This window comes from Mastacembelus armatus, chromosome 8 (assembly GCF_900324485.2).
Source record: "Mastacembelus armatus chromosome 8, fMasArm1.2, whole genome shotgun sequence".
Lineage (NCBI taxonomy): Eukaryota > Metazoa > Chordata > Actinopteri > Synbranchiformes > Mastacembelidae > Mastacembelus > Mastacembelus armatus.
The window spans coordinates 9,285,124-9,304,975 of NC_046640.1; the positions used below are offsets into that span (position 1 = coordinate 9,285,124).

General features: G+C 42.0%; 1 protein-coding gene across 1 annotated transcript; it reads right to left on the reverse strand.

Annotated features, from left to right (window-relative positions):
- Nucleotides 1–823: 823 nt before the first annotated feature.
- On the reverse strand, nucleotides 824–18,427 carry setd1a (SET domain containing 1A, histone lysine methyltransferase). Its single transcript, XM_026324526.1, is given in 23 exon segments — nucleotides 824–2,960; nucleotides 3,077–3,214; nucleotides 3,401–3,520; nucleotides 4,575–4,685; nucleotides 6,692–6,873; nucleotides 7,041–7,395; nucleotides 7,909–9,212; nucleotides 9,336–9,379; nucleotides 9,526–9,715; nucleotides 9,807–9,840; nucleotides 10,757–10,899; nucleotides 10,972–11,047; nucleotides 11,435–11,602; nucleotides 11,812–12,180; nucleotides 12,182–12,802; nucleotides 13,338–15,045; nucleotides 15,432–15,559; nucleotides 15,561–15,689; nucleotides 15,881–16,011; nucleotides 16,690–16,960; nucleotides 17,059–17,157; nucleotides 17,244–17,388; nucleotides 18,405–18,427. Coding segments are annotated over 22 exon segments (6,633 nt in total). The 5' UTR covers nucleotides 17,382–17,388; nucleotides 18,405–18,427; the 3' UTR covers nucleotides 824–2,786.
- Between the last annotated feature and the right edge of the window lie 1,425 nt (nucleotides 18,428–19,852).

Below are 19,852 nucleotides of genomic sequence, written 5' to 3' on the forward strand. Positions count from 1 at the left end.
ATTGAGCTCTCTAAATGTTCATACATGACGTATATTATTTCTAAATTCAGATTAATTTTTACAGACTCATTTCACATCAGACTGGCAGAACCAATGCTGGCTCCCATGAGCTTCAAATTATACATCACATAGGCAGCATACTCCTGCTGTAAATACAGCACTATACCTATTTCTGTCTAGGCTTATTTTAATCTCATAGGAGCCATTATTGTTAAAGTAAATGGTGTTGAATATGTATTTAACTGTCGTGTGAAAGCCTTCAGGCCTGAGAAAAATTAGGCAATAATCTGTTGACCCGTGTTTGATAACGTGAGCACACGCACACAGCAGTTTTCAGCTATTTCCAGTCCCAGCCAGCTCTTCAGTGACTCATGCGTTGAAAACCAAAAATATCAGATTCCCATAAACCTGCAATGTGCCATCGCCAAGTCATGAACTCAATTCTGATAAAGATCCCACCTTGAAAATATCTGTCAGGCAGTAGTAGAATGACTTTACCTAGAGAAAAGGACAGCCAAATGTTTGTCAGAGAATTAGGAAGTTTCTATCTCTCCATTTTCCTTTGTCGTTATCAGGTTATTTATGAAGGCCAGAATTGTCAGGTCTGATTTCACGTGCTTCCACTCGCACAACGGGAAATGTCGAACTTGCAAATGCAAGGGTTTCCGCTACACAACTTCCTGTTGAATCTGTTATTTATATGTACACTACATACATCATCTACTGTGTCTAGTATGTTTTTCAGACACTAATACGGACACAATATTGAACTTATTAACAGTAGTAAGCCTGAAGGTTTTTAAAGAAACACACAAGGTTTATATTTATTTAAAAAATATTTTAATGCACCATTAATAAAGGTTCCAACGCATTAATACAAGAGAAATATTGCAAATAATATTAAAATAATCATCAAATTAAAAGGAAAAACAATAAAAAATAAATGAATGGAAGGTATGTACATGTTTCCTACTCATGGAGAGAGGAAAAGGAACAACATATTTACAGCTTGGAATCAGTGTGTTTCTACGAGAAACAAACACCTCTACAATATTTACATGTATTTTGTTATTTTTTTCCTCTCATTTTTTTGTCCTGTAGTAAAGAGGGTGGGTTTGTACTGAAAGGCTTCCATTGCAACAAGAAATATCTTACACATTAACCTGTCAGGGTGTGAACGAAAAAAGAAAAAAAAAAGTCTTCTGGTAGCTAAAAGTTCAAAACGGAAGTTAAACTTTGGACAGCCACAGTAATATTAAAAACAGAGACAACACAAGGGCTATAGACGTCTTTCTGTCTGCAGCAGATCACTAACCTGCTGAGGCTCACAGCAGCTCCACCTGTCTAAACCATCAATGAGATCTTACAATGTGGACTTTTGTTTGCCTTGAGATACTTATTACAAAGTTTTCCAGTGAGAGGTGTTTTGTGTCAGGCAAATTGTGCCCCACTTTCAAATAAAATACAGACTAACGCATTCTGAAAAGGCCCAGAAAACAGCAGAAAAAAAAGAAACTTTACTAAGGTAAACCTTTAAAGAGATCTGACCTAATCAAATAAATGTGCTTTTTAAAAACACTTTAGCACACGCAGTGACGAAGATAAACAACGACCAAACATTTATACTCCGAAATGCATCTGTTTGGTGGTAATATTTGCTTAAACAGCTGAAAAAAAGCCTTGCAGAAAAGTAAACGTGATATCTGCCAGCTGAAACAAAACGTGGGGATATCGCAGAAGACAAAAACTGAATGACACAGGAGGAACTGACTGAACAAACACTAGAAGAGTTTTTCTTGAACGACATGTTGTTGACGTAACGTACAAACTTTGGAAAAAGCCAAAAAAGAACAAACACAGGGCAAATCTGGTTGTGCTGAGAAAGCAGACAAAAATTAAGCAGCCATTTAAAAATAACACATTTTAAAGCAACAACTTAACTGACATCTTTTCACAATGGGTTAAAAACAACAGCTCACAGGACTTCACTCTCATCCAGACAGATGTTTGTGCCGTATTAGGAAAGTAACATAGTGGAGAAGGGAAACAACTGTTTTATAGGGCTGGTGAATCAGAAGCCACTGAGGACTGGGTGGGTACACTGAAGCTCATTGCACTGTAAGATACTTACAGCTAATGCAACTAAATAACAATATCAATAATAACAGCAATAGCTATATTCTTATATAATACTATGAAATGAAATTTTAAAAAGCCCCAAAACAATCTTCACACTTGGAAATCTTGCATAACTGAAGACCAAATTGATTGAAGTTCGTCATCTTAAAAGTGCGCCCTTAACAAGCAATTTTAAAAACCCTGAATTTGTCTGATATTCCTGTGCGTCTGTGTGCGGATCAGTGTGTGTGGGTGCAGGAAGGGATGACACACTAAAAGAATGATCCCAGGCTGTAGATTTCGGGAGGTGACATAAGCAAACACCAGTGGGGTTTTTTTGTGTTCAGGTTTCATTGTCTTACTTCAAACGGATATTGGCATGGAAAAAGGCGAGATCTTTCAGGCCTGGCTGCAACAACTTGGTTACCCAATCAAGTCCAACAACACTGCCACAGAGGCCCCTGTCACGCACCAGCCAGCAGAATTGCCAAGTGAATTAAGTGTGTGTGAAAAGTGCAAGTGTGTGCGTCTCTGTTTCCTGGGTACTGTGAGGTCATTCACAGGAGTGAGAGGGGTCAGTGGAGGGTGGTTTTTCTTGGGTGAGGAGGTTAACCCTGGAGGTTGAAAGTCTGGCTGCCTTTGGCAAGTGACGGACAGAAGTGTGCCTACTAGTTCAGTGTCCCACGGCAGTTCTCTGTTCCACACAAGCAAGGGATTTTGTTGTCCTCCAGGGGGAATTTGTAGTCGTAGGTGATCTCTTCATTGACAGCGATGGGCTGCTTTGAGTAGATCACTATCTTTTTCTGGGACTCTATGGTGATAACCTTAGCATAGCAGTTTGGCTAGAAGAAGAAAGGAAGAGCAACATGAGCAATAAATCAGAATACATTTAGTCACAGCCTGTTTGCTGTGACACATATCCAGAGAAGAGGAGAACGTTAAGGATGTTAAGACTCACAGTGCAGCAGTGGTTGATGAATCGCGCCAGGTTTCCACACTTGGTGGCATCTATAATTGTGTCGTGGTCCACTCTGAACAAGTAGCTGCTCCCGATGCCCTGCTGTGCGTACCGCTTCTCTCGATTGTCAGCCACCATCTGAAAACACATAAAACAACTGTTCACTGATCTGATGGTAACACTGCATGAATGCTTTATATTATATGTACTGTCATATTTACAGTGCTTTACATTAGAATGTAGTGAGATGTGGAAAGTTGTGGTTTGAAATCATCACTGGCTCAGCACAGACTGATTAGCATATTCGAGATGTGGACGTCATACCTGTCGGATGTTTTGACCCACATACTCAATGACCATCTCATCAGCAGCAATGGGCTCCATTGCAAACAGTCCCCATTCATGGATCCTGCTGCGTCCGAAACGAAGCTTCTTCTTGCGGAACTACGAGGACAAAGCAGATATTGTAATAACGGTCTAGTAGATTTGTAGGATTCACATACAAGGGTCTTCATTGTGTACAAGTATCAGAAAACCTTTATAAAGAAAAAGAAAAAAACAAAAAGCAAACAAAAAAAGAAGAAAAGATATGACTCCCTTAAGTATACACATTTTAGATATCCACAGTGCAAAACAGCTTCCAGCCAAAGATGTAAGCACTCTATAATTTGGCTGCCACCCTTTTAAGGGTGTTGCTGTTAATGGAGAGTATCCAGCATTGACTTCCTTTCTGTGTCACAAACTGGAAACAGGCAGCGTGTGTCAAAGGGTTAACGCCTGTGATTAACACAGCATGCATGCATCCCCAGGTCAAGTTGTCGTTCATGAGAAACAAGTCTGGCCTGAAACGGCTCGAGAGAGCACAGCTCTCTTTTACTATTTCTACAAGTGTCAAAAATATTTATATGCAATATATAAAGTACAGCTTTAAAGTTGTTTAAAGCTAGTAGTTTCCAGCGTTTCTGAATGTTAGTAGTATCTCAAAGTTTGTGCACAGGGCAAAATGCTGCTAGGGAATAAAGCATTTCCAGAATATATTCAAATATATACAAAAATAATACAAGAGTGGCCGAGAGCCTCTTGGTTGTGACTCTAGTCTTATTTAATCTTATATTTGCTGTGGATGAACACCTGTTTTATCATCCTAGAGCCTAGTGGAAACAGTAATGTCTGGTCAATAGAGAAATGATGGTGCAGCCTAACAGAACAAAGCAACATAAAGTTTCTGTGAGGCATGACAGTGATTTATAGTGATTAAAGTAAACTACAGTGCTTTCTGAAGACAATTTTTTTTTTTACGGGTTACTGGAAAAATGTAGTTTGTTAAAGTAATTGGAGTACGAAAGTGTGAATTTGGATTGTGATGTCTGCTTTCAAAACTCCGTCCAGAAGGATTACATGTACAGACTGACTTTATAATGTATATTGTGTAAAACTGTACGACACACTTAGATCTGAGTGGGTACATAAGTTAACATGGCAGTTATCCCATTTGTACCTTTAGCTGGTTGAGCTTGAGCAGGTCAGAGTCCATGACAGCTGTGGTGCCGATGACCGTGAGGAGGCGGCGCTGTTCTGAACGCCTTTCTGATAGCACCCGGTTAGCTCCCTGGCATTAAACAGATAAACGAAGAGCTTTGCAAAAGATCCACTAGAACACTTTCACATTATCACATGGCCTTGAGTTGGAGGAGACGGAACCAGTAAAGCACTTTAGCCACAATGTGCAGCAACGTTAGTGCAGCCAAGGTTCATGTGGAAACACATGACAGTGAATGTACACTAGGCTGAGTAAGTGGCAAGAGGAAGGACAGAGGCAAGTCATGTCCTATTTCTTAAACAAATAATACTGGCAATTATTACAAGCTGTCTTTCATTAAACATTTTTATAATGGTTTACTGGGAAACAAAACTGAAGTTGAAGTCCACACTGTTCAGTAGTAGAGCTGGCAGATAAATGCCAATTCTATTAAAAAAAAAAAAAATCATGACTCAGAGAAATATATTGAAGAAAGTATTTTTAAGAGATACTGACTCTGAATCAACATTATTTAAAAATAAGCTGATCTTTGTATTTAGTCCTGAGGGCAAGTTTTATTTTTAAACAAAGTAATCCTTTGCCTTGCTAAACAACCTTGCTGCACCATTATCAACTTCAAGTAACACACACACACACACACACACACGCACGCACACACACTTCTGTATTTTGCTTGTATGTCGCCAAAACCCTCCGTTTGGTCAAAACACTTGTAGCAGTCGTGGAAAGGTGAGTTTGGTTGCAGCAAATAATTTAATACACAGACAGGCTTATATATGCCAGGTGTTCTGTCTATAACATGAGTGAAGGAAAAGAGAGGCATTAAAATTAAAAAGACTCTGTGCTTATCAGGAACTCGAGCCTTTTAGAAGCACACCCTTACTATGTGCTTGGAAAACATTTCCACTCTTTATTCCTTCAGTCAGACCACCCCCTAGACCAAACCATATCTCTGAGTGTCTGTGACAGGTGCAGGCGTGTTGTGTTTCAGGACATCAAAAGCAATTCAGTGAAGCATAGAAGCACGGTATGACTGCTGTTAATGAAAACTCTGAAGTGAGTGAGCCTTGAATATAAAAAAAAAAATATGTTCATCGCCACGGAGACAGGGAGAGATAGCACAAAGTCAAGAAAACCATAATAGCCCCAACAACTGCATAGCAACTAAACACAGCTACGCATATTTTTCCAGAAAACATCACATCAACTGTATAAGCAACAGCAGACCCCGCATGGAAACAATCGGGTGAACGATACGGAGAAGAAAAAAAACATTAGTGATTGGCCTTATTTCTGATCTAGTAAAGCCCAATACTGAACATTAAACCAGAAGAGAAAATTCCTAAGAGAAACCAAAAATGTCTAAAGGCTAAATTGTGACCACAGCACCTACAAAAGCAAAAGGGGGCAGAATGAAATAAATGAGTTAGACTTCTAAAACTATACAGGGATCTTGAAACTAATATATAATGTTAATGGCTTTAAAGATGTGATTTTTTTTGTCTATGAATGAATTAAATTTGCTTGGTTCAACCATAAATTACTGTATTTTATAAATCTGCAAAATCTCTGGACTTTACAATAAGGTATGAAGTTGGAAAACCTGATCACTGTTGCCCCCATCCATCAGCTTCTATTTCTACCTTTTGGAAAGCCTCAGTTATTATATATATTATTATAGTTATTATACATTACATTTACAGATTCACATTACAGAACTATAATAGTTCTCAGAACACTGTTATAGGGGACATTTTTTAGCCTCTAGTCCAGAGTAGGTACTTGTCAGGGCAGTAGGAACCATGAGTGATATCTGTTTACACTGAGTCATCAAAGACTAAGCGATACAGGACAAGCGTTCAGCATTTTTAAAAGTTCATTTTAGCAGTGTAAACAACAGCTTTCACAAATGGACCGGCTGAAAACACCTTGGCAACATTTGTTTGGGAACCACAGTGGAGTTTGTTGGTATTAAAAAAAAAACGGAAAAAGAAATTCAACAGCAAAATGGTGTGGGTAAAGAAAAATATGTCTTAGAATGCTAAAGTCAATAGAGAATGTAATCGTATGCTTACCGAGCTGTCAACATTCTCCACCTCTCGTATGACCTGCTCAGGCAGGTCTAGGTCTAGGTAGACATCCTTCTCTTTGCGGCTGATGGCATAGTAGCCCTCACTCCTGGCACACCCAGTCACATGCTCACGTAGCTGGCCATCTGTGTTTTTCTTCTTACGCCGAGGGTTCGGCAAATTGGTTAGTGCAGCTCAAAGGTCAAGGACAATAGCAGTATACGATAATGACTTTATATTCATATCACAACTTTATATTATATAAGTTACTTAATGAGTGGAAACAACAATAGATTGTTTGCTTAATTTCCATACCAATCACACATATATGCTTAATACTGAAAGATAAGGATATTAGTGTGGTGGACCCAGTGAGTATCGTTGAGCCAGTCAGAGTTGTGGTCATCCTGTAGCAGTTTCTCATAAGTTTTCTTCAGCAACATCAAGTCTTCTCCGTCAAGACCAGAGTTCCAGATGTCATACAGGATGGTCATCTGTTCAAACTCACTGCGGCTTTCAAACTTCACGGCTGGCTGCTCGGGTGCTGGGACAGGTTTCGGCCAACGCGGCGATGACATCACCCCTGCTTCCTGCAGAAAGAGGCGCTCACTCTTCCTCACCTCTTCAACCACCTCTTCCTCAGTGTCTGAACTTGAGAGCTCTCCAGACTCGAGCTCCTCCACATCAACATCTTCCTCAAAGTCTGCATCCTGAGGAGAGGAAGAGCAATATTCCTGTTTATAAAGTGTGAATGAAAGGAACTTTGGAAACAAAGGCTGTGTTGACATATCAGTTTCTTTGATCTAGACAAGTTACACTGTTGCTTTTTAGTTATCACAATAATAAATAATATTATACATTACAATATTAAATAATATCTTTTTAAAATGTGTATGCACAGCACAATAAATTGTGCATAATCCTGAATAAATCCTGTGTTCAGGAGCATTATGATTTTTTATAAAGTTAAATGTCATGGGAAAAACAAGTTGTGTTCACCACTAAGACCAAAAATTTAATGAGGCAGTCTACTGTTTGGATACCCATCTGTTAATTCAACTGACTCGTACATTTTTTACAGCAAATAATTACAAATCATACCACATATCTACTGATTAAACTCAATAACATCACTTCATATAATAGGGATGTGTGTGCACGTGTGCCATTTCAGATTTTGACTTCCACAAAACATTTACAAGAACAGAAAACATCCCACGCACCTCTAGTTTCCGCTTCCTCTGTTTCTTTCCTGGCTGCTCTTTCTGTTTTTTTGTGTGGTGAACCTCAAGGTTTTCTTTGTCTCTTCTTCTCCTCTTTTGGTTCTTGTCATTTTCAATTTCCAGACCTTTTCCAATCACACTCTTCTTCTTTGATAATGGAGGTACAGCTGCAGCCTGGCCCACATCCTCAGACTCACATGGCAATCCCACTGCAGACAATAATTCGCCTGTGTCTGCCCTGGATGGCAGTGCCTCTCCAATCACCTCCTCTGGTGCTTCAAGAACACCAGAAATGGTGTTGATGTCTGCTGGGAGTAAGACCGAGGAGTCCTGTCTAGAAGAAGTCCGTTTAGCAGTGGGTGGAGCTGGGAGAACAGGTGGTTTGCAGTAGTTGTGCTCCATAATGACATTTACACCCTCAGGGCTCATAACGAGGGCCAGCGACTCTCGAGAGAAGACACCCTCTTCCATCTTCTGCTCCTCTGCCTCATCAGATGTTTCTGTCTCCTCTGAGTCCCCAGCATCAGGGTCCATTTTTAAGGCTACATCTGCCAAAACAGAAAGGTCAGTGGTTGATGTTGAGGCCAGCTGCAGGAGGCTGGATGCCCCCACCTGCTCTCTGAGGCGCAGCCGCTGCTCACTTTCTTCTTCATCCTCGTCTTCCTCTCTGAGGGAGTGACAGGATGAAACAGACAAGCTGGTTGTCCGAGGTCTGCCTCTGGACCGTTTGTTGACAGGAAGTGGAGGTGGTGCCTCCTCGAAGGCCATCCTGCACATAGAAGCATGATCCAAAGGCAGATTCTGCACAGTACGACAAACCATAACAGGAGGGACAGGAGACTTGGGGGAGTCTTTGCCTGCACCCCGTTTTCCGAGGGATTTGACAGGTGTGGTCTGGGGGGAAACGGGGGTTCCCTTTTTGGATTCTTCAGAATCTTGAGCTCGCCCTGATGGCGGTAGGATGAGGGCATTGCCTTCTCCTGGTCTGGAGGCAAAGGGAAGCAGCTGGATATTCTGAGTGGGACGGGTTGATGGGGTTGGGACAGCAGTGATGGATGAATCGGAAAGCCTGCTTGGCGATAGGAGGGGAGATTCAGCTGCCACTTGTGAGGGAGATGGAGACAGCGGTGCAGTCGACTGCTGTGTTTTGCTGTCATTCTCCTCTGTGGAGAAGGAGACAGTTTTCCTGCGTTTCTTGAGAGGGGGCACAAAAACGACTGGGGATGAAGGACGTGGGTATGGTGGTGATGGAGGGCGCTTGGTAGGCATCGTGGCTGTATCTCCTTTGCTGTCCTTGGCTTCACCTGTTAGAAATATAGTTTTGAAAGGCTGATCCAAACTACACATAGCTTTTTAAATTGTTGTGCTATTCACTGCAGTTTATCAGTTGTTCATTATGTTGAAGCTGATGAGGACTTGGGACTAACCTGTTTTGACCTCTGCCTTTGAAACAGCAGCTGCAGTATCCTCCCTAAGAAAAAGAGAAGAATAAATTAAAGTCAACAATAATAGAATGATGGAAAATACATGATATAATTAGGTAACCCTGACAAAATGTATTTTTAGCCTAGCTCTTCTTGCTGCATGGTAACAGTGAAATAAACAGAATTTTTATACCTGTTCTCTTTCTCTGTTGTGCTGTCCATGGTTGACTCATCCATGGTGTCTGGCTCTTCACTCTCGGCCCTCTCCCCTTCCTCTTCGTCCTCATCCTCAGAAGAGGATGAAGACGAGGATGCTGAAGAGGAAGAGCCCTCAGAGGATGAGGAGAGGCTCTCCTCATCACTATCAGCACTAAGGCCATCATCTAAGAAAAAGAAGATATTTGGTATTACTTTCACCTATATTGAATATAAACACAGAAATAGACAGTCGTGAAATTAATGGTTATGATTTACCATCAGACTCCTTTTCACTTTCTTCCTCATCCTCCTACATATAAAAGAAGAATTGTTAGAAAACTGAAAATAGATTACAGTGAAATGCTGCCATCTAGCCATCAATGAGAGCGAGAACAACACAATTCCTATTCAACTTAATACCACATTGTAACACAAAGCAAGTAAAAATCCATTTGTTTGCATGCCAAATGCATAAAACTAAGTAGGGCTGCGACAACTAATCAATATTATCAATAAAAATCGATTATTAAAATAGTTGACACCTGTCAGTTATATAAATGCATTGTATATAATGTATTGATTAGTTGGATCTAGTGATGTAGCTGTTTGTGAGCAGCTCAAGAGCAGAAAAGGGCAGAAGTGAAGAAGAGTGAAAGTCACATTTTCTATGATTAAACAATTTTTACACTGTTATGTGAATAGTGGTGGTGCCTTCTCTTTTTAATTTTTCTGTTATGTTGTCAGATAATCAGTCATCCAAAAAAATATTTATGATTCTCACAACAACTGACACAATAACTTGGAGGCGAAAGTGATGGTCTGTCCGCCACTGGCTCACATAATGTCAAGTGAACCCTTAGGAGCAAAGTCCAGCTAATGTCCAGACCGTATTCCTTGGACAGTTGTGTTTTTACATGCAGCTCACCAGGATAATGTATGGCAATGTTCATGTCGCTGCAGTTTAAATGTCATCACACATAAAAATAATTAGTTTTATTTTTATTATATGTGTAGCAAACTCGTTTAAAGTTCATATTTGACAATAAGACTCTTAAAACAGACTTCTCTGAATTCCTTTTGTACAAGGCTGATTAACTGATTAATCAAAAACTTAATTGGCTGATTAATCAATTATTAAAATAGTTGCTTGTTGCAGCCCTAAAACACAGTCCATTTCGTTTTTGTAGTTTGCCAAAAAGAACAAACTAAAAGAACTAATAAAAAACCTTTTCAGTCGAGGAGCCATCTGATGTTTCTTCTCCCTCACTGTCAAGCTCCCAAGGTTTACGACTTCTTGGCTTCTTTTTCCTCCTCTTGTTGTCCCTTTCAGCTCCATGCCTGTCTGCCTCTGGCACTCTTCCATCAGCAGCTGGAAACAAGATAATGTTAAATGCAACCAGCCTAATAACCTTTTAAATTTTTCAACATGGGCTACACAAACCTTCATCATCCTCATCTGGTGGCGTTGAGGGTCGTGGCCTTTTCATGTCTCCTTCCTGAGGTTCTTTCCTCTTCACCTGCACAATTTGACAAAAATATTTTTTGATAAATCACAATTGACTTATGACCATCTTTGATAACTACTATAAACTTATACTTAAAGATTTGACAATCAGTTGTCAATTGTACTTCAACAATCAACATAAATAATGTGTAAGATTCATAATATGCTAAGATTCATTAGTCCAGATTCCTGGCCATGTTATCAGGACAATTTGACTGTTAGGTAATGCATGTCTGTTAGAATTCAAAGGTCCAATGGTTCCAACTTAGGCAATACAATGAAGGTGACTTTTTGTTTACCGTGTGTATATAATTGGAGAGGTAGGTGCAGGTGTTTTCATTTTTCAAGTTGTCAAACATGGAGATACAGTCCAAAGTTCTCTGCAGTGTTTTGCTTTTACCTTAAAGGAAGGTAGTCGCAGTGCTCCTCGGAGCGAAAAGCCTTCCATGCCACCACTTTTTGCCCAATCCACAAGAGACATGAGAGGTTCCCGCGGACGGTTGACCTTTTCCTCTTTTTTCTCATCATCCCGCAAGGCTGACACCCCCCTGACCATTGTCTGGAAAGGCTGGAAGAATAAAACATAATAATACAATATAAAATTATCAATCAATAAAGCTATGTAACTGACATCAGGTTCAAGTATGGACAGCTTTGGAAACTTGCTAGTTACAATGCTGCTTCAACATCAGCACAATTATGGGAATAAAACTGTATTTCTAAACAAAAACCAAAAACAGCAGGCTTAAAAAGAAGTGTTAAATTAGCCTTCCTTACCTTGGCCTTGGTCTCTTTCCTCTCCCACCACTCATCAAAGGTGGCAAAGGCGACATTCTCCACCATCTTGCGGTTCAGGTCCCTCTGCATGATATTCTTCATTTCCTGGATCAGAGTGGCCAAGACCATCTGTACCGTAGCCTCATGTGGATTCTCAGCCAGCATGGGTATCTCTTCCCCTGAAGCCCTGTACTCATCTCCATCACCAGGCAGCATGGAGTCATAGCCTGGTGGGGGCATGTAAGAGGGGTAGTGTGGTGGTAAGACATGTGGTGGCCAGCCTGTATGGGGAGGTGGGATGCCATGGTGGGGATGGGGTGGTATCTGGGTGCTGTGTGGGTCAGGGTAGGGGTAGGGCATGTGAGGGGGGCATGTAGCGGTGGTCCTGGTCATAATGAGCTCCTGCTCCACTCCCCTCTTGGTCCATGTAGGGGTGATGTGTGTGGGTTGGTGGCATAGAGTGGAGATGGTAGGATGTGTAGTCCGCAGTGGCTGCCTCACCAGGACCCGGTGTACCGTTAGAGGACATGCGTAGTTGGTGCAGACGACTTAGCATGTGCGTCTGCATTTGGAAGGACATAGGTGCTCCACCACTGTACTGGTTCATCAGCTCCATGGAGGCAGCATAGTCATACATGTGGTGGGGCATGGGAGGAGGATACTCAGGGTGCAGCTCCATGTGGGGAAGAGGAGGGATCCCTGGGGGAGGTGGTGGCTGGAGCGAGTAACCGGGAGGAGGCGGAGGAGGCAAATGAGGAGGGTAAGAGGGTATGGGAGGGTGCATCGAGGTGCCAAAGTGCTGTGAAGTGTCAGAGATGGGTGGTGGTGATGACGAGGGCTCTGTTGTTTGTGAAGGCATGGTGGCCTGCGATGAAGAGGGTGAGGAGCCTGAGGTGACTGAGGGCTGGTGCGTGGTCACTGTTGTTATTGTAGTTTCCTCCTCCTCCTGGTCTGAGATCTCCATGTCTTCCCCTGAAGAATGAGGGGATGACTGAAAAAGAAGAGTTTACTTATATCAGTTGGGAAACAAACAGCGTCTTAAATACCAAAGTGAAAACCAAACTTTCCCAATGGGGTTACAAACACTTTGGCTTCACAATGCTTTTTCATGTTTCACATACAAGAAACATTTTTACAGAACATTGATTTGGGGGTTGCTTTTATTACAGCAATGAGATGTCAAACAATACTACCCTATCCAGTGTTATTGTTCCACTGCAAAAAAGACAATTAGGCTGCCTATGTGTTGCATAGTGCTAAGTGCTGAAGAGTTGTGATCATCAAGTGTAGAGGTAATTCAGGAAAGCAGAACCCAAAACATTCATGTGTGTAGTGGATCTTTTCTATTGATTATTAAAAGTAAAAACTGGAGAGGAAACTTGTTGAGGATGTGAACGAAATTTTACTCCTGCCTGGTTTGTAGTACCCTGAGAAATTTCAAGAGATTTTACATCAACACAACAAGTAGAGTTGGTACAAAAATGCAGTTCAGACCCAATAAAAGTTTCATTACATGCTGATCTTACCTGACTCTGGCCATTGTAAGGTGGTGTATGTGCGCCTGTCCTTTCCCGTGTATCAGCAGATACAGTCTGTGAAGATTCCTCCAGCAAAACTGCAGGCCCAGTCAAGCCCACCTGTGGCTGGGGTTCTTCTGGAGGTGGGATGTGAGGAGAATAGGTGGAAGAGGTTGGTGTTGCTGCTGCAAGTACAGTAGGACTCTTTCTACCCTCAGCTCCCTTTCCTCGTTTCCTTCCTCTGTGGCCATCTCTGTCTCTTTCCCCTTTCCTTCTGTGCTCCTTATCCCCACCGTCTCCTACCTGATTACCACTTGTGTGCTCCCCTGTTACATCACCTGACGTTCCTCTTCGCTCTCCTCCATCCCCACGTGCACCCCTTGGCTTCTCCTCTTTCCTGTCTTCCTCATCTTCCTCATCAGAGGCCAGGAAAGAAAATTTAGCCTTCTGTTCCTTTAGGAGCATCTCAATACGAGAGTCCAGACTGCTGCTGTGGTAGACGAACGGTAAACTCTCATTGGTCGAATCTGGCTCAGGGGAAGAGGAGTCACGTTGGGGAGGTGCTGGGGAGCTGGATGAAGAAGGAAGGTGATGGGGGAGTGAGGTCGAGGACGGGGAGGTGGAAGAGGAACTGATGGAGGGATGAGGCGGGGAGGAAGGTGGGGGCGTCTTTGGAGGCGCGGGTGGGGTGCTGGGACGGCGTTTGGGTTTTGTCCACTGCTCTTCACGGGCTGGACTGTCCTGGTTAAAGTCCATCGTTCCAAGCGTCTCTGCAACAGCCGCTGCAATAACAGAGGCTGGTGGAAGGGGCGGGGGGGGGGGGGGAGGTGGAGGCAGAGCATTATGGTGACCAGCATGGAAGTCTTTGTCAGCACCTACTGAAGGCAGAGAGCCCCTTTCTGCAACACTTGTGCCACCCAGACGGGTGGAAGCATCCAGTCCCTGAGGAGGGGCTGGGGCAGGCTCTTTAGAGGCGTATGAGGAGTAAGATGAAGGGGGAGGAGACATGCTGTTCGAAGAAGAGCGGTAAGAGTTAGAATTATATCTGGGGTCAGAGCTGTTAGAGTAGTCACTGTCTCTGTCTCTATCTCTATCTCGGTCTCTGTCTCGATCTCTGTCGCGGTCGTGGCTGCTTCTTCTGCGGCTGCTGCTGCCATGGTGGTTGTGAGAATGATGGTGGTTGCGATGTCTCTGGTGGCTGTGGTCACCTGAACGGGAGCCCAGGCTGTCTCGCCGGTACCCCCTGTCATCCCTGCGATCTGAGTGGTGGTGGGAATGATGGGAATGGTACTTTGAGGAAGATATTACATCCTGCTGGTGGTGGTACGATGATCTTCTAGAACCAATCCCCCCTGGCCCATAGCGGCCTCCTGAGTCTCTGTCACGGTCCCTATCCCTTTCTGACAGTGGGGGCTGATCATATTGGGTGGCAAGAGGTGGCGGCAGCATTGAGGAGTGGTGAGCCATGTGTGGGCCAGGCCCTGCAACATTTGGGTATGGTGGGTAACATGGTGGCTCAGTGGGACGGTACGATGAGGTTGGGGGGTATATAGGGCGACCTCGATGATACACTGAAGGTTCCTGTGCATCCTCAGAGTAGCGAGACACTTTATATCCACCGACAGTAGATGAGACTGCAGAAGATGAGGAGGAGGAAGGCAGCATGTCTTGAGGAGGGTAGCCACTGCCCAAGGTGCCAGTGTTGTAGCCAGTATGCCTGAGAGACACAATTGAGCAATTCATTACTTTTTTATTCAAGCTTAGGTCCACATTCACAAACTACTCTTCCATGAGACATACTCTTCAAAGACATACTTGTCCATGAGTTACCATACCACTCCAACCACTTGAGTCAAATAACCAAAAGAACAAGGCCCAAAGTGTACTTTTCCATGTTATTTTAGCAATTAGGTTTCTCCAACAGACATACACTAAATTGTATATTGTTATAATGCTGTTACTGCAATATAGTTGTGGTTGACATTGGGGCACTGCCTTAAAAAAAAACAACATATATAAAACACAGGATTTATGCACAAATGGAGAGAAAAATAAGATGTTAAAAATATGTAACTATCCATATGCTAAATATCTACAACTAACCTGCTGCCAGTGTAGCTTGTGTCTTGTGAAAAAGGAGTCCCAGATCTGGAGCTGTAAGGTGTTCCTCCTCCACCCTGAGAGGAAGTAGAGGAGCCCGGGGTGTATGGGCCTGACATGGAGGAGGGGGGGGGTGTCCAGACGCTGCTCACTGTAGCCAGTGTCCACAGAGCAAGGGGTGATGTTTCCTGATGTGAGGGCCTGGACCCCTGCTGCCAAGACTGCAAGTTCACTGGAAAGTCTCCTCCTGATTTCTGATGACTGTGCAGAAAGAAGAAAAATATTCCAACATTTAGGAAATAAGGCTCCCATCTACATCTAATCTGATTCATAAACAATATGCAACCATGGGTAATACCGCTAAAACACGAAAATGTTTCTTTACGTCCATTGACATATGAACCTAGAGAGTAATGTTAAATAACTTAAGTGTCTTTATGCTGTGATGATACCGTGTCAGGCTGTGGTTGTGCTGGGGCCTGAGGCTGCACCCTGTCTGTCAAAGCCTTGCCTCCGAGAGGCACTGTCTGAGGAGTGTAGGACCCGTTTACTATCAGGTCATAATACTTCTGTCTCTGCTGACCTGGAGGGAAGAAAATGTCAGAAAAAGATAAACACAGTTGTAAATGAATTTGCCATAGCCATAAACTAAATATAATGATAATGAGGTTTTCAAGATGAACTAAATTAAGATAAATGGTCTCCACCAAGAGACTGCTGATGTATGTTTTTTCTGTTTCATTTGCATGTTGTTAAATTAGTAAACAGGAAACCTCAAAAATGTAACAACTTTAAAAGTCTCAGATGGCAAAAAACAAGTAATACATTTTGTGCAATTCACAACAGATCAATATCTTCTCGTAAATTACAGGTCATTTTTTGAATTAAATAAAATGGCTAGAAGACATATCCCCTGCTGAGGTGTCACAGACACAGATCCAGGTGATCCGCTGATGAACAAGAAAATAAGGTTACGTTTGTGCTGCCTTGCAGAGGTTTACACTCTTTGGGTTCAATGTGCCCTACACAAATTAATTTTTAATGGCTTTAATTTGTGTTTACGGTTTAAATATGTTTCAGTGTGTTTTGATGAATATAAGCACTCGCTAACCAAAACTTCAACCAAAACTTCAAATGCATTACATGTTTATACTGTCACTAACCGAACATTTTTATTAAAGTAATCAAAAATTGTCTAATGCATCACTGTACTAACTTGTAAGCCTCAACCAGATGCCTCCAATGAGGTCTATTAGCTTACCTTTTATATCCAGTTGGGCATGAATGATGTTACCCATAACAGAGGTATTGTGCAGATGTTTGACTGTGTCCTTGGCTCCTCTGGTGCTTGTGAACAACACTCTGGCCAGGCCCAAATGCTTCCTGGTCTTGGGATGAAAAAGGATCTCCATCTCCTCCACCTCACCAAACTTAGCACACATTTCTGCCAAGAAGGGCTCCTTGATGTTGTCATTGAGTCTTGCAAAGGTCACCTCCTTGAGTGGTATGGGACCCACATAGAACTCATCAAGCTGTAATGATGTATTACAAGATCAGAGAACAGATCTAGTCATTCCAAAGAGAGAACGCTATGTGGGTATTAAACGAAATAATGATCAGCTATTCTCACTTTAAACTTCGGCACTGGAAGGGACATTTCCGTATATCTGGACCATAGCCTCCGGGGTCTAGGGTCACGCAGTTCCCCCACAGGAGGAAAGCCAGAGTCCTGGAAAAAATTAACCAGGTAGTTAAAAACATATAATTCTGGGCACAAAGACACAATATACATGGAAAAACCAGAAATGAACTTACTGGCACACTGAAGTGAACTCCATCATATCTGTAAATCTTCTGTGCAACCCGCCTAATGGCTGGGTCCTGGACGAGTTTGTAGCTCTTCCATTGCAAACTGACAGCTTTTTGTGTTTCTGTCCCACTGTCTGGATCCATCCTACAACTGGATGTGACAGGAAACCCACGAGTTAGGACAATGCAGCACAAAAACCGCATGAGAGTGATCACAAGGAGGAATGAATCTATAACAAATAAATGTTAAAGAAGCAATACAAATCTGAAATGCTGCATTAATTACAGCTAAATTATATCTGGCCCCTGGCAGTAGGTACTCCGTATGATAACGTAACGTAACATAACGACGAGCTGCGTCACATCAGTTAGCCAAACGTGTACTTCTCTGGTAGCAGTAATTTTGAAAGCAGAAAGAAAAAGTAAATAAATTAAACACGATAAGACCGAGGAGGTCTTCTGTGATGCTGCGTGCTGTCAAAACAATGACCAGCGTTACGTCACTGAACAGTTAGTCCAGCTAGCAACCTGCTGTTAGCAACGGCTAACGTAACTCAACAAAACCGTTTCCCAACGTCAAGACACGTTTCACGTTAAACCCTCGTTAACTCGGGGCCCGACTTATCCAGTAACAGCAGCCTTATCGATAACTCTTGCTTTAGAAGACGTTAACTAATGTTAAATCACTTATGTCATATCGGTTTAGCTAGGGCAAGTTACTGTTACCGTTGGCTAATGCTAACTAGCAAGTTAGGAGTCAAAACTCCGTTCTTCTGTATCTTTCGCACACATATCTAATATCGCACGAGTGCCATTAATGCTATGCGCCTCTCTTCGAGGCTCTACTGACTTGTTTTGCCAGCGGTTCGCCTAAATTGAGACCCCACCTCTTAGAGACCTACTGCCCGCTCATCCGAAAGTAGCAACCCGCCGCTACAGTGTAGGCAGCTACGGCCAGGCCCGGGAGACGAACAAGAAAACACTGAGTCCCTAACAGAAGCAGGACATCTCCCACCTTGCGTTGCAGCAAAACTGGCGAGCTAAAACGGTGGTACTATCGTTCCGGTAGTCAGTCTAGGTAACAGCACTCCTCTCCGAGCGTCCACGCCATTGTTTTCCGCTGTAAAACCCCTATATTGTTGAGAGAGCGGCCATCGCGTAACCAACCTGAAAGCCTCGCCTGTTCTCCATCAGTGTGCGCGAATGCAACCTGTGATTTCACACCGACACTTTCGACAACAGGGACCAGCGGGGGGAATAAAATGTGACATCACATTTACACGAAATGTTGTAAATATAATAAAAATAATTAAACATTTAAGCTTATAACGACTAAATGTTATTTTATGTTTAAATGCTATAGTTGAACAATTATGCTTGAATCTGCTTATACAAAGCAAAACCCAGGCAAGTGATCAATCGCTCCCCCTAAAGGCCGATCAGTGACAACGCTGCAAAAACAAAACTAATACATTTGATCCCATTTATAAAATTAAGCAAATAGTAGCAGTTCATACGTAATAATTAACCAATTAGAGCAAATATTTAGAACCTTTTAGTAAAAGTAGCAAAATCACACTGTAAGAACACTGCAAGTCCTGCATTCAAAATTTTACTAAAAAAAACAAGCATTAGTTAGTGATAAATGTACCTCATGTACTTAAGGTACATGCGGTCATTATGCAGCAAAATTACCCCTTACCGTTTTTATTATTATTACATGCCATTTTTCTTATATTATTATTGCTAATATCTAAACATATATAGTGTTCAGTTGTATAATAGCAATTTCATAAATCATTAGTTTTATTTTTAAAGATTAGAAATCAAGTAAATACAGCTGTCAAATAAATTAGCAATTCAAAAGTATAAAGTTATAGAAAATGCAAATAAAGTACAACTACGCCAACATTGTGCATTGTACTTTTGTAATGGAGCACTGGGCCACTAAATGCAGTGGTGCCCTTTAACATATAGCAGATGTTGACTACTGTAAACCGAGTGAAAATTGCAAGATGACTTGCTAAAGGAGATTCACATTTGTGACATATTTTGCAAGTTCAGTGGTGCAGAATTAATGAAACTTCAGAAATCCTGTCAGTAAGAATCCAAATCATGTGTCAGGACTGACACATTCGACTATGAAAATAATGGAACAACTGGATCCTACAGTAGAGCACCATTTAATTTGTCTTGGTGAATACTGTATTTTGTGTGTGGAAATCACTAAAATCACAAACGGATAAATCAGCTACTGCCTGAAGCTCATGAGTTTACAGAGCACAGCAGATGTGTAGACAGAAATGAATCACAGTTATGATTTGCAATATACAGAGCATAGTGAATAAAAACAGTAGAGCAGTCCTTGCCTTATCATTTGTTGATCAGATCAGATCAAAACATTTTTTGCAGAGTCCAGATGAATGAATGCATAAATTGTCATAAATTGAGATTAAAAAGGCACACTTATGTTCAGCAATTTAAAACCTAATCTAATTCTGTATCCAATTATTTAATATCCTTGATTACATATGAATTTGTGTTAAAGTCCTCAGTAGCTTCTGAGACAGTATTTGTGTTTTTATGTTGTGTTGTATATTTTGAGCCACTGTGGG